Here is a 15,475-nt window from a genome sequence, read left to right on the forward strand (position 1 = left end):
ATTTTTTATATTTTCTATTTTTTTATTTTTATATATTTGAATTATTGAATATGTCACCATATCGCCTAGATACAATGTATGTGTGCAGAACCAAATAGTTTTCTTGTTGCACAGGGAGAATTGGATTCAGAAGGTAAAAAATAACCTGGGAAGAAAACCAAAAATTGCAAACAGTTTACACTCATTCCCAGTGTTCTTTCTTTGGGTGTAGCTGCTTCTGTCCATCCTTGATCAATTGAAACTGATTTAGATCTTCTCTTTGTCAAAGAAATCCACTTCCATCAGAATACATCCTCATACAGTATCGTTGTTGAAGTATATAATGATCTCCTGGTTCTGCTCATTTCGATAGTGTTACATTGTTAAAGGACTACTATAGTGATCAGTGTTGTCCACATATTTGATTCTCACCTAACTACTGATTCGTTGCTCAGCAGCAAGAACAGTGAATCAGGTGTACTGGTATAGAACATTGCATATGCTTTCAGATTTTTTTCTTATATATTGATTGATTTGGCTGTTTTTTTCCTCTTCTTTTTTTTTTAAACTGTCTAGGGATGATTCTCTGGAAGGGAGAGGGAATAGAATACCGGGCGAAGTTTAGGTGACATAAAAAGAAACAATATTAATAACAATTTATTTATTTATTTTTATTTATTTTTATTTAATAGCCTTTTATTTACAGGTTATATGCATGGGTAACTTTGCAGCATTAACAATTGCCAAACCTCTTGTTCCAATTTTTCACCTCTTACCCCTCCACCCCCTCCCCTAGATGGCAGGATGACCAGTAAATGAATAACAATTTTTTTAAAAAAAAGAAGTAATTTTAACCATTTAGCCATTGTTTCTTGCAGTATCCAAAGATTAAAAAAAATAAGCAAACAAGTCATTATGATGTTAACAGTAGCTTGTTTGCCAGCTTCTTCTTTTTTAAAAAACACTGGATCTTACACTGGCTGGAATTGTAGGGACTACTCATGGGTCTGATCTTACTATTATTCAACCTGCTTCATTTCTGTCCTGAACTAATTTGATCCTCCTTACAACAGCTTATTGGCCTCCCACCCCAGAGTCTCACCATATTGATTCTGAATTTAGTGCAGACACCTGCTTAGCAGACACACTGCAGCTCAGAACTTCTGAGCTCAAGAAATGTGCCAGGCTCAGCCTCCTTGATATGAGGTTACTGGCATTTGACACCAAACCTGGCACCAGAATCTTTTGCAAAGAATAGATAGAAATTCTGTAAAGTACTTGACAAAGAAACTTGACCTTAGAAAGTGCAATGCTTTGGGAGTCAGAGAACCTAGGTCTAAATAGTGACCCTACTATCTACCACCTGTGTAACGTTGGAAGCAAATAACAATTTTCCTAGAACATAGCTTTCTCATCCATAAAAAGAGTAAAGTTAGAATAGTTGGCCTCCAAGGTTCCTTCCAATTTAAATGTGTGATTCTATGAAGATACTCTGAATTAAATCAATAAATAACTTCATGTTCAGTGAGATCAAAGGCACTACTAAGGGCATGTTAAACTGGAAAAAGGTGTGATCCAGTCATGTGCTAGTTGCTATAACCTCCCAAGATTGAATATACTGACAGGACCCCATCAAGGAGATGTGCTCAATCATTTTGTAGAAGGTGGGCACTGCTTTTGTTCTGATTTTTCTCTCCCAACATGACTTATCTAGAAATATATAAAAATTACTGTACATATATAACCTAAAAATTAAATTAAAAATAAAATTTAGTTTAATTTTAAAAAATAAAATGCAGGCACTGGATCAAATTTTCCCTCTCAGAGAACTTTCAGCTCTAAATCTATTACCCTATGGTGCTATGATCTTAGTAAGATGTTGATGTATTCATACCTTCCATTGTTGTTGTATTGTTCCATCATATCAGTCATGTCTGATTCTTGGTGAACCATTTGGGGTTTTCCTGGCAAAAAAAGGGCTTGCCATTTTCTTCTGCAGCTCATTTTATGGATGAAGAAACTGAGATAAACAGGATAAGTGATTTTCTTAGGGCCACCCAGCTAGTAAATGTCTGAAATCACATTTGAACTCTGGTCTTCCTGGAGCTAGGTCCTTAACCACCTACCTTTCATAGGGAAATGCAATCAGAGGTCCAAACAAAGCTCAGTCCTTTAGTGTTCAAGTTGACTGGTATCTCCTTACATTTCCTACCTAAGAAAACACCTACCTCCATTTATGTTGTCATGTTCAGATGAAATCACATCCAAGGATACTCAAATAAAAAACTGCTGTAATTCCTATAGCACTAATTGGTGATCTTTTTTTTTAATAATGCAGAATAGAAGGTGTGGTAGATAGAGAGAGGAGCAAGCATTCTGATTTTTTAAAAGAATAAAGAATGAAATCTTCAGACCAGAAGCCAGTGAATTTAATGTGCCATCTAATTCTGGCAAAATTCCAGAATATATTACTAAAGCAGTTGTAAGAATTAAGAAATTGTAAAGAATTAAAAAATTAAGAAAATTGTTTATTACAAAGCAGATCATTTATACACTCTAAGTATGTAGAATGGCATGAATCCATTAAATAGAATAGGTAAGAGTTATTTTTTTTTATAAGGAGGTTACAAATCTTATTTTGACAGTAAAATAGGACAAGAGTTGATTAAATGCAGATATCTTCAGTGCCCCTTCCAAAGTGTACTTTTCATGGATCAAAATTGGCATGACAGGAGTGAGAAAACATTGAAAGGAATTTTCTAACCCCAGATGATATTGTGGATTAGGGTCAGGGATTGGTTTAAAAAAAAAAGAAAAGAAAAGAAAGGAAACAAAGTCATTTTAAAAGATATTCTTTGATGCTTAAAGATATCACTAAAGGGTTAAAATAGCCTCTGGAGTATTATTTAAAAAGCTACTAACCACCCCACCAAACATATACATGTGAATGGAATGGAGAATACAATTAACAGGTAAAAATCAGAAAATAACAGCAGAGTAGCATCAGCTTAGTAGAGGCACCCAGTAGAGAGCAGTAGAGAGAAAGTTAGTGGAGATGTCCAGACTTGTGTGACAGAACAGAGAACGGCTCAGTGAACCAATTAACTTAGTTGATGATTTCATAGGAGGACATTAGTTTGAGGGGAAAAGGGAAAAGGAGGGGTGGGGATGGGGGGATGGGGAGAAACAGAGAGACATAGAGCAGAGGAGAAAAGAAACAGAGAGGAAAAAAGAATTAGTAGTAGTAATAATAAGAATAACAATAATAATGAAAAAGAAGCAGCAGAGGAAGAAACAGAAGCAGAAAAAGAACAAGAAGAAAAGAAAAAGAAGCAGCAGCAGCAACAGAAGAACAACAACAACAACAAGAGGAGGAGGAGGAGGAGGAGAGAGGAGAAAGGAGAATAGAGGAGAGGAGAAAGGAGAGGGAGAGAGAGAGGGAAGGAGTGAGGAGAAGGGGAAAGAAGGGAAAGAGAAGGGAAGGTGGGGATAGAACTCCTGTCTCTTCAACTTTCTTCAAGTCTTCAGTGTTTTAGGACTTTGGGCACTTCTGGTGACTGAAGGAAAAGGCTCTGGGACATATCTGAGAGGAGCAGGAAATCTTCACCATGACTCTATCCCCAGCCTGCTATCAGAAACTTTTAAGAACTTTCCCTTGGATGAGATCTGACTTTTTTTCTTTTGGTTTTACAAGTACAATCATAATTGTACCAGACAAAACTATATTATAAAATAGGAGTCATCAAAACCATTTGGTAATAGAGTGGTGGATTAGTGGAACAGGTTAGGTTCACAAGACATAATAGTAATGACTATATACAATGACTATAGTAATCTAGTGTTTGATAAACCCACATACTCCAGCTTCTGGAATAAGAATTCACTATCTGAGAAAAATTGCTGGGAAAACTGGAAAATAAAATGGCAGAAATTAGGCAATGACCAACACCTTACATACTATACCAAGATAAGGTCAAAATGGGTTCATGATTTAGACATGTGATAGTGATATTATAAATAAATCAGGAGAACAATCTCTCAGATCTGTGGAGAAGGAATTTATAGTTAAAGCAAAACTAGAGAACATTATGAAATGCAAAATGGATAATTTTGATTATATTAAGTTAAAAAGGTTTTGAACAAACAAAATCATTGCAGCCAAGATTAGAAGGGAAACAGAAAACTGGAAAAAAAATTTACAGCCAGTATTTCTGATAAAGGTCTCATTTCTAAAATCTATAGAGAATTCACTTGAATTTATAAGAATACAAACCATTCCTCAATTGATAAATGGTCAAAGGATATGAACAGACAATTTGCAGATGAAGAAATTAAAGCCATTTCTAGTCATATAAAAACTGCTCTAAATCACTCTTCACTAGAGAAATGCAAACTAAGAAAACTGAGGTGCCACTTCACACCTCTCAGATTGGCTAAGATAACATGAAAAGATAAATATTGGAGATATGGGAAAACTGGAACATTTATACATTGTTAGTAGAGTTGTGAACTGATACCACCATTCTGGAGACCAATTTAGAACTATACCTAAAGGGCTATAAAACTGCATCCAGCAGTGTCTCTACTGACTCTGTATCCTAAAGAGATTATAAAAAAGGGAAAAGGATCCACATGTGCAAAAATATTTGTAGCAGCCCTTTTGTAGTGGCAAGGAACTGAAAATTGTGTGGTTGCCTATCAGTTGAAGAATGGGTAAATAAGTTATGGTATATGAATTCAATGTATTTCCATTGTTCCATAAGAAATGATTTCAGAAAAGCCTGGAAAGACTTACATGAACTGATGCTGAGTGAAGTGAGCAGAACCAAAAGAACATTGTATTGAGCAACAAGATTGTGTGATGATCGACCATGATGGATTTGGCTCTTTTCAACAATGAAGTGATGCAAGGCAATTCCAGTAGACTTGTGGAGCTATTTGCATCCAGAGAGAGAACTATAGTGACTGAATGTGGATCAAAGCATAGTATTTTCACCTTTTTGTTTCCTTTTCTTTGTTTTCTTTTGATCTGATTTTTCTTATGTAAGCATGACAAATGTGAAATATGCTTAGAAGAATTGTACATGGTTAACCTACATTGGATTACTTGCTGTCTAGTGAGAGAGGAAGGAGGAAGAGGAGAGAAATTTGGAATGCAAGGTTTTGCAAGGGTGAATGTTAAAAACTATCTGCATGTATTTTGAAAACTAAAAAGCATTATAACAAAGTGGAACATATGTTTTGAAAATAAAAACAAGTAGAATCATATCAATCATCTTTCCACATTAGTCATGTTGAGAAAGAATCAGAACAAAAGGGGAAAATCACGAGAAAAACAATAGTATGCTTCAATCAGCATTCTTACTCCATTGTTCTTTCTCTTGATATGTACAGCATTTTCCATCACAGAGACACTTAAACAGTGTGATTTCACAATGGGAGAGTTTTGCTTTGCTCTGAATTGTTAAGCTATCAATTTGGATAAATAGGTTTCTTTGCTAATGACATTATATGTTCATTTTGAAACTGATATGAAAACTGTGATGAGAAATCAAACCTTGCATTTAAAACTTAGGTCCTTTCCCCTTTAATGATTAGCAATTAGTTTAACTTGAACCTGAACATCATATTTCCCAGACTTAAGGCAAACAAATATATTCTAGCCCAATATTCTCTGAGGAAAGCAGATTGGCTAAGCAGCTGGTCCCAAATTCCCACTTCTCTTGGGGAAAATGAAATATCCCTTGGAGGGTCGTGGAGTGAAAAGAGGCTAGAGAGGTCAATTGTGGCTTTTTTTGAGCCACACAGATACTCCATGTGCTCTCACTATACTTTGAACTAATATATTTTGTAGTTGGTTAGTAAAAGAAAAACAGTAGGAGCCAATGATTTGAATGGATGTGCCCAAGATCTAGAGTAGTTTTCAGTACATTGTAGAATGGAGAATCATCTAAAGGGAAATCAGAATTGATGTCTTAGCACAAAAGGAGATGGTGACTCTGAGCCGGATCTCTCCCCAAATCTTTCCTTCCTCAAATTCTGAGTCCCTAAAAGGAGCAAGGCTCCATCTGCATAAAACAGCAGAGCTGGGAGGAAGCAAGCCATGGATTCAGTGGGAAGGGTATTTCTGGGAGGTATTTCCCAAGAATAGTTCTCATATCTAAGTGGTTCATAATAGAATAAGCCATTTTACTCAAAGCTTTGGTTTGTTAGAATTAGAGATTCAAAGCTATAAGAGACCTTCAACAGCATCTAATTCAATTCTTTTTCTTTCCAAGTTGAAGAAACCAAGCCTCAGGCTTTGATTTGCTCAAGGTAACACAGGTAATTTCAAAGTATTTGAACACAGGTCCTCTGACTTCAAATCTGGTGATTCTGTCCATACCACCATTCTGCCTTAGCATTATCGAGACCAACGGAAGTCATTGCCAGTCATCTTGACCTATGTCTTGCCACTGGAATCTGATGACCCTGGAGAAGAAAAGCTGATGAAAGCCATCAGCACAGCCCTTCCTCACTTAAGTCCAATTCATTTGTAGAACAAGACATCACCTTCCTGATGTCATTGGTCCTCTCTGAAAATGAAGGATGAACCACCAAGACCAACTCAACAACCACAAGAAAACACTGTGATTCTATGCACTCTCCATATACTAGAAATCAGGAGACTTAGATTCTAGATTCAACTAATTCAACTATATGATCTTTAACAAGTCACCCCACTTGGGCCTCTGTTCCCTGCCCTATAAAATGAAATTAGACTAGGTAGTCTCTATTCTAATGTTCTATATAAATTTGATAATCTTGGCTTGGACTTTAAATCATCTGGTCTGGGTTCCCAAGTCCTGTACATGTCCGTGGATGTGTAATGCTCCCTGTGCAGTGCAATGTCCATGGATGTGTAATGCTCCCTGTGCAGTGCAATGTCCATGGATGTGAGTGCTACCTGTGTAGTACATGTCCATGGATGTACAGTGCCCCCTGTATAGTATATGCATATGTGGAAATTTAGGAAGTGATCTAAATTTTTTAAAAAAAGAAAAATTGATTCTGGAAGATATAACTTTTTCACAAGGTTGTTTGAGGAACTAGAGGATAGAGAATACTTTCTTGAATCTGAATTTCTGAGTGAGCCTTCGGGATTTGTTTCTAGTTTTTCCTTCTTGTTGAGAAAATATAGGGATTATTAGAGATCACCCTAAAGGCCATGTTGACCAACCCCCTCCTTTCACAGATAAGAACATGTGACTTGCCCATGGTCACCCACACATTGATAGATCAGGGATTAGAACCCGAGTTCTCCATATAGCACTCAGGCTCACCATCACCCAAATACTGAGGGCAGGGCCGACATTTGAACCAAGGTCCTTTGACTCCAAATCCAGTGCTCTTTGTATTTCGTGCTAATGAGGAAAATGCTTAGGGGGATGACACACAAGTTGTTCTTCCTTGGGGACTGCGGTAAAACAAGGTGACTTCTGGGAGGTTCTTTCAAGCTCTGATTTGGAACAAATGCTGCCTCTTCTCAAGTATTCCTACCCCCACCCTACTTCTTTTTTTTTTTTTTTTCTCTTTCTCTCCCATATGACATTTATTGTTTCTCCTTAACTGGCATCCCCTTCATTAAAGTAGGAAGAGGTTTCAAGGCAGGAGGAGGGCCGGTTGCCAATGTCCTGAGGGCACTGCAGGCTGACAATGACCTTGCAAGCCTGAATCTGTACCTCTTCCTCCGGATGAATGACCAGAGCCAGCAGCCGGTCAGCCAGGCGGGACTCATCCCCAAAGAGTGCTTCATGCAAAGATTGTTCATTATATTGCCAGTTCACTGCTCGGTAGTGGGGAGAACTCCGACCCTCACTCAGTCGCTCTGCAAACACTAGCACCTCAAACAGCAGGCTCCCAGGTTGTGTGGATTGGAATAGGTTCAGGAAATTACTATGTACCTAGGGGAGTGGGGACAGGGTGGGAAGGGAAGGTTAGAGAGAAGGGCAAAGAATTAGTCATATTTCTAAAGCCTGTGAATGTTTATTTTTTTTTTTAATTTTTTATTTTTTTAATTTTTTTTAAGCCTGTGAATGTTTAAAAAACGTTTTGCTCATGATAAAGCCATATGGAGTAAGTAGTATGGGTATTATAATCCCCATTAAAGGCTCAGAGTAGACAAGTGACTTGACCAGAGTCAAAAATCTCAGTAAATGAGAGGATTACAATCCAACTCTGATTCCAAGATGAACCATCTCACTTTCACTATGCCATCTCATTAGGTGACTCTTCAAGGCAGCTATGTGGCAAAATGGATTGAGTCAGGAAGATTTGAGTTCAAATCCAACCTCAGACACTTATTCATTGTGCAATCTTGCATAAACCACCTCTGTCTACCTCAGTTTCCTTATCATAGTTAATATGGAAATGTTTTGCATGACTGCACATGTTATCATCTCTATCAAAGTGCATCTTCAAGGAAAGGGAAAAGAGAGAGGCAGTATATATTATATATTCTATGAAATTAACTTATAAATTTATAAATAATTTGTATATAATTATAAATTACAATATTATATAATATATAAAATAAAGATATCATTTGGAACTCAACATTTTAAAAATTAATGTTAAATTTTTATATGTAATTAGGAAAAAATTAAAATGAATTATGTTTATCCCCTCTTCCCTTACCCATCTCCATAGAGATTTAACTATGAGAGGGACAGGGGCAACCTCTTTTCCACTTCAAAACTCCAAAGTTTTAGATCTTCAGTGGTAACTCCTCCTAAACAAGATCATGTCTCCTTCTTCCTCTTCAGGATGGTTTTAATACTATGCATTGGGGGGTGAGGAGGAGGGAGATGGACAAAATGATATGTTCAACTTTCTTCCCACACCCTGAGAAGCCTCAGTCTGTGCCCATGCTCCTTGACGCCTCCAAACTCACTCCTTGCTCCCCTCCTCTCTGGGGTGAGAGGAGACTTACCTGGCAATTAAGGATGTCATATAATAGGTCGTTTTTCTGGGCCAGATGACTCAGGAGTCGAACAGCTTGGACCTGAAGGGGGAGGGCAGTATATCACCTAGGGCAGCTAGGTGGAGCAGTGGATAGAGCGCTGAATCTGGAGTCAGAAAGCCCCTGAATTCAAATTCTGCCTCAGATACTGGTTGTGTGACCCTGGGCAAGCCATTTAACCTCTTCATGCCTCAGTTTCCTCATCTGTAAAATGGGAATAATAATAGCACCTACCTTACAGGGTTGTTGTGAGGATAAAGTGAGATATTTGTAAAGTGCTTTGCAAATATTAAAGCACTATATAAATGCTAACTATTATTATCATCATCATCATAAAATCATCAATTTAGACCCGCAAAGGACCTCAGAGTCCATCAAATCCAGTTCTCTCATTTTACAGATGAGGAAAATGAGGCTCAAAGAGATTTAAGTGATTTACCGAAGTTTGCAGAACTAGTGATAAGATGTAAATTTGGACCCAGGTCCCCTTATCTCCAAAGCCAGTGCTCCGAGAAAGGGAGCTGTACTTGAATGTGAGATCTGGGGGTTCAGGGTGGGCAGAGGGAACTGGAGCAAGTGAAAGGAAGAGAGACTCAGTTTACCACTGAGGAAAAACTGCAGGGTAGGTGGGGACTGTGTCACAATTAAGTGCTTGTTTTCATGGGGCTGGGAGTGAGGGGCTGGTTGATGGATGATGGCACCATTCACGACTGTGGTCTTCAGATACCTGCGCCAGGATGCTGTCTGTCTGCAAGATCTCCATAAGGGACGGCATCACCCGACGGAGTTGTGGGTGAGCAAAGTCAGGCAGTGGCAATCCATTGAGTAGCCTCAAGCCTGCGATGTGCAGCTCAGAATCCCACACGGTGGAGATCAGCTCTAAGACTTTGATAGAATGCTCCTGGGGGGAGAGGGAAAGAAGGAGTTTGACTCTGCAATCAGATCTTCCAACCCTTGATGCCCTCAATAATTTCTCTCCCCTAGTCACCACTTTTCACTCTTCAACCCCAGCAAAAGTTCTTGAGAATATCCAATCAACCAGTTTCCTGTAAGCTGAGTCTAGTGGTACCCAAATGTGTAGGATAAGAGGTATTGCTGAGAAAGACAAGAGTAGCAAAATAACAAAAACTAGGTGAGAGCAGATCTAAGGTTCAAATGGAAAAGCAACCCCCACAGGGGTTTTCATTCCAATCTTTCTTGTTTGGAGCAGGATCACACAAAGAGACAATGTTGCCTAATGGATAGGGACTCAGAAAACTTGGGTTCAAAATTTGCTTCTGATTCATAATGACTGTGTGGGCCAATAACTTAACCTTACCCAGACAAAACTGTAAGCCTCTAAATTAGAGGACAGTTACCCATCTGCATTACCAAACAGTTTCCTAGATGGAGGAATCACATTTCTGCCCTCTTTCTCCCCCAGAAAGGATCACAATATTTAGAGAAGAGAGATGTTTTATATTTTATTTTATATTTTGAAATATTTTATTATATTAAAATTTATTAAATTCATTATTCATATTATATATTTATATATTAATATTATGGACAATATTAATAATTTTATTGTTTATATTTTATATTTTAGAGGTCTAGAGTGAGGAAATTGAGGCCCCAGGATAGGAGCGTGTGCTGGTAAATGTTGAATAACCCAGGTCTCCAAAAACAAAAATATACATATGATATGCTTTTAAGTTGAATTTATATTATTGATATTTTCTCCACATTTTCATAAGTCAAGACAACCAATCAAAACAAAACAAAACAAAACAAATCAAGCCCCAGTTTGTGACATTTGCCTATTCTGGAGATGTAAATGCTCACTCTGAAAACTGAGCAATTGATGGGAGCAGATTAAAAGCAGAACCCAAAAGATGCCTTCCCCCAGAACAAAAAGCCAATAAACAGTCAAGCAGGAATTTGGACTCAAGTCTTCTGTTTGAAAGCCTACTCTACTGTATCTTCACAGTTTGGGATGTAGGACATAGGGATTTTACATAGTCAGCCCATGCCCTTATAAATTTCAAAAGATACATGATGAAAAATCTACTTCCAGAGAGAGAGAACTGAGAGACTTAGAGTGTAGAATGAAGTATACTTTTAAAACATTTTTACAGGGTTTTTAAATATGTGTTTTCTTTGCAACATGGCTAATACGGAAATGTGTTTCACATAGCTTCACATATATAATTAGCATCATATTGCTTGTCTTCTCAAGGTTCGGGGGATACATGGGAGAAAGGGAGGAAATGTAACATTTAAAAATGAATAATAAAATTTTTTACATGTTCTTGGAAACTATTTAACAAAATAAATAAAAATATTTTAAGAAAGAATTCATAGTCTAAGGTGGAATATAATGAACGACATAAGCCATTTAAATTAATAAAGCGATATCCAATGACCACATGTTCAATACTATGTTGGCGACTATGGAGGGATACTAAGAGCTATAAGATAGTCCAATCTAATTGTGAAAGCAAGTTGTTGTTTGTCCTTTGTTCTAAAGAAGACATGGAATGACATCAGACAGGTGATGCTATGACATCTAAGTGAATTGGATTTGAGTGAGACAATACTCTTCAAGGTTACCTGCCTCACTTTCCCCTCCAGAGCCATCTGGATCCAGTGACAAGATATACATCAAGATGACTGGAGATGGCCCTGGATAAAATGGGAGACTTTGGCCTTTTTAAGCTTAAGTCTTCCAACAGGTCCCAGTTTGTCTGAAGCCATACCCATAGTGATTAAGGCTACGTAGCAATTGAAAGCAAAGAATCTCTTCTTTTACCTAGTCCAAAAATAAAATCTAAATAAATGAATGAATGAATCTCAGGCTTTCCGGCCACAGCTGGCTTCCAAACTGGAATTAGGAAAGCAAGATATACACAAGCGGATCACAGGTCAAGGCAAAATATTCTAAGTGGCAAATGTGAACACAGAGGGCTCCTAAGGGCTGGAGTAAGATTTAGATTGTACTTAAAGGATAAATAGGGGGCAGCTGGGTGGCACAGTGTGTAGAGCACTAGTCCTGAAATCAGGAGGACCTGAGTTCAAATCTAGTCTCAGACACTTAACACTTTCTGACTGTGTGACCCCGGGCAAGTCACTTAACCCCAATTGCCTCAGCTAAAAAAAAAAAAAAAGGAAAAACAAAACAAAACAAAATAGAAAAACAAGGATAAATAGGAATTAGGAGATCGTAGATCTACAAAGAACAATTAGTTCAACTCCCTCATTTTATAGCAAAGAAACTCGGACCCAGGGTAGTTAAATGATTTGTCCATGGTTACACAGTTGGTAAGAGGCAAGATTAAATCAAAGCATCTATCTCCTTACACTTCCCATTGTATCACATTGGTTCCCTAGTCAGAGCAACAAAGAGAAAGAGGTTTACCCTGTACGCCATACCCAATTTTGGATTCATACTCGTGTATGATTTCACTGGTAAAGGGAATTCCCCTTGAGAAAAAATGCCTCTACCAAAGCAAAGGGGTAGATATTCAGCAAATTGGTTTTAGCGAATTGCCTAGGAGTACTTACAGGTTAAATGGCTTGCACAGATAGTATGTGTCAGAAGTGGGACTAGCACCCAGTCCTCCTGAAACTGAGGTCAGCTCTCTAGTCACTAGTCCACACTACTGCTCACTGCCAAATTAATCTTCTGAAAACACTCTACCAAGAAAATCCTAAATAGGGTCACTAAGAGTTGGACATGAGTGAATAGGGTATGTAAGAGTTTCCCACAATACTCCAAAAGGTTGAAGACCACTTATCCAGTCTCCATATTTATTGTTTTGTTTCATCAACTTATATCCTGTCTCCCTTAAGTGTTCTATACAAAAAGCATTATCTTAGGTTTCACTTATGCTTCTCATAGGCTCTCACACAATGCTGAGCACATATACAGGCTGGAAAAACACTTGTTGAGCTGAATTTAATATCCTGGAGACGGGTTAAAAATGCTTCACTTAAGCATGACTCATACATCTGCCTGTACCACTCCCAGTCCCCCAATCCTGTTGCCAGTCTATCCATGCTGCTATTTGGAGTTCCCACCCAGCCCTCCATCTCCACCAGCAAAGTCACCATCCCCATCATGGTGGTCCTTATTCACCCTTCCTGAATGTTGTCATGGAGATTCTGACCAGCCTTAAGTCCAGATTCCAGGGCCAAGGCAGCTCAAAAGAGTTTTTATTAGGGCTATAAAACTTTTTACTATAAAGAAAGAAGTGGACTGTGTGTCTATTTCTATAGTGTTCAAACAAGCAATCATTCAGAGGATCTAGAGCCTCCCATACCTTCCTCATCCTCCCCAAGTCTGCCCCTTAATTCACTCGCCCTTGGGTTCACCTGGATCTTAAGCCTGAACTTCCTTATACCAGAGAAAGCCTTCAGAGCATTGAGAGCTTGGATTTTGACGCTGTTGTCCTTGTCATCGAGCAGGGAGCCCACCAACCTAATGTCCTCAAAGGTGCAGGTAGAGGCCTGTATGGGGTGAAAGGTGGGAAGGGCATGGGAGGAGAAGAGGAGAAAAGGGCACCCTGGGGCCAGTTCCTCCCACAGTAGTCATTCCCTTCTCTAACAAAAAGCCTGGGGACATAAATGGAACCCTGTCCCTCATCACTGGCTGCTCAAAGGGGAGGGAGGGAGGATTTGTGGTTCTTAACCTCTACCCCCATCACCTTGATTTCCTGGGATATGGTCTCGGTCGGTGACAGTCCAACAGCTAGAACTGCAGGAGTCTCTCAGGATCCTGGCCCTCCACCCACTCCCAGACATCAGGGGGAGAGCTTCCTTCCGCCCTCCCTCCTTCTCTCCCCTCTGCCCATCCCTTCCCTGGGCCGCTTCTCACTTCGGCTTCCAACAAGTAGACACACCGGGTGATGCTGTGAAGAATCATGCCCTTGGAGTACTCATCCTGTTTGTTTTCCAGTGAGTTGAGGAGCCTTCGAAGTTCTCCAGAGTCTTTCCCATGCCGTTCTCGTTCTATAGCCAGGCCTAGGCAGTCCCCACCCACCCCCGACCCCAGACCTTAGAATGAATGAGTGAAGAGTAAAGGGGGAATACCTTACCTTCCTCATTCTCCCCAAGAGTGCCCTTAATCACTTGCCCCTGGGTTCACCTGGATCTTAAGCCTGAACTTCCTTATACTAGGATCTGAGCAAGGTGGGAGGAAGCCCTGGATTTTCTGGTAGATAGTGTTTGCCCCAAAGTTTTCAGACAAGATGGATGAGGATATGGGCAGTGAAGCTTCTGAGCAGTTGCTGACATCAAATTTATTCTGCTCTCTATTGGAAATCTCAGTAAAGCTCAAACTGGGCAGAAGGGAAAGGTGACACAGACTGGTGGCAACCACTTTGGAGACCTATCAGGTCATGCTTTAAAATCTCCTGGTGGAGTTGTCTCTAGCTGTCTAGCTTGTCTCTAGGTGACTCCTCCTGCTGGAGTCCTCTGGGACTGAGCCCTCTCCCGGGACCCCTAGAACTCACGGGCAATGCAGACGGGTGAGGCTGATGCGTCAGATGAATGACTGTTCATGCCAGCCTTGATGGCCTTGTAGAGCAGGTAGATGGCACCCGCACCTGTGGCCAGGCCCACTACACCCTTTGGGAGTTTCAAGTCCGTGAGATCCATGTTTGCCAGCTCCCCCTCGGGTGGGGAGCTTGGACCACAGGTACCCCAAGCAGAGGCTTCCGGAATTGGAACCTCCAGTGAAACCCAGAATCCAGGGAACCAAAATCAGAACCTGGAACTCCGCAAACAAAGGAAACTAGGGGAGGGACCCTGCCTCCCCCTCACCGAGTGGGCAAGAAACCTGGGCACAGAGATGGGGGAAACCAAAGGGTGTGATACGGGCCAGGGAGGGAGGAGAGGAGTAAGGGGGCCAGCTAGAACCTAGGGGAGTCAAGGGAGAATCCACAGACTAGACCCATGGAAATCTTAAAGACATAAACACATAGTGACTCCTAACTATAGGATGTTGGGCAAGTAATTTCTCTCTCCTGGACCTCAGTTTCCTTCTCTGTAGAAGAAAGGTTGTGAAGTAGATGATCTTATCAAGGTGCCTCCCAGCGTCGGGTCCTGCTCCCCAATCTCACATTTTAGGAGCCAGATCGTTCTTGAGAGCGCATTGCCGCTAGGGGGCAGAAGGACCCCATCAGCCACTTACGGGCAGGAGGTCCGGCTTGGGGGAGACAGTATGACGCAGGGAGGGAGCCCTGGGGCCCCTTGTAATGGCTTTCAGCTTTCTCCTTCCCTTCTCCCCTCCCCAGTCCACTAACATGGCGCTGTAGAGGAGGATCTCTCCAGACTATTTAGGAAGATGAGAAAGGGAGCACAGAGTAAAGCCTGATTTGAGAGCCACCAACTTAAACATGAGCCAGTGTCTCCCATTAGGGCAGGACAAGGGGGAAAACCAGCAGCTCTGAGGCTCCCTAACCAGCCAATCCCAACCCAAGCAGGGCTGCGGCCTATGACACAATAGCCCAGATG

At 40.2% G+C, this 15,475-nt stretch overlaps 1 protein-coding gene across 2 annotated transcripts; it reads right to left on the reverse strand.

Moving 5' to 3' along the window:
- Nucleotides 1-7,359: 7,359 nt before the first annotated feature.
- On the reverse strand, nucleotides 7,360-14,685 carry ARMC12 (armadillo repeat containing 12). 2 transcript variants are annotated; one of them, XM_031964994.1, is made up of 6 exons: nucleotides 14,473-14,685; nucleotides 13,836-14,014; nucleotides 13,334-13,468; nucleotides 9,708-9,881; nucleotides 8,951-9,022; nucleotides 7,360-7,922 (listed from the first exon to the last, which is right to left on the reverse strand). In XM_031964994.1, exons 1-6 carry the CDS (start codon nucleotides 14,615-14,617, stop codon nucleotides 7,584-7,586), a joined length of 1,044 nt encoding a protein of 347 aa, XP_031820854.1. In that variant the 5' UTR covers nucleotides 14,618-14,685; the 3' UTR covers nucleotides 7,360-7,583. The 2 variants fall into 2 exon arrangements, with proteins under 2 accessions (XP_031820854.1, XP_003769042.1); XM_003768994.3 differs by having other exon boundaries at nucleotides 13,836-13,981; nucleotides 14,473-14,683.
- Nucleotides 14,686-15,475: the final 790 nt, after the last annotated feature.

The sequence above is a fragment of the Sarcophilus harrisii genome, chromosome 4, assembly GCF_902635505.1.
Source record: "Sarcophilus harrisii chromosome 4, mSarHar1.11, whole genome shotgun sequence".
Lineage (NCBI taxonomy): Eukaryota > Metazoa > Chordata > Mammalia > Dasyuromorphia > Dasyuridae > Sarcophilus > Sarcophilus harrisii.

Bases quoted from the DNA above. Each gene is read 5' to 3' on its own strand.
- ARMC12 (XM_031964994.1), bottom strand. From the start codon at position 14,617: ATGGATCTCACGGACTTGAAACTCCCAAAGGGTGTAGTGGGCCTGGCC. The intron at 9,023-9,707 runs GTATCTGAAGAC...CTCCCCCTTCAG, and splicing joins CAGACAGCATCCTGGCGCAG to GTCCAAGCTGTTCGACTCCT. The intron at 7,923-8,950 runs GTAAGTCTCCTC...CCACTCCCCTAG, and splicing joins ATGACATCCTTAATTGCCAG to GTACATAGTAATTTCCTGAA.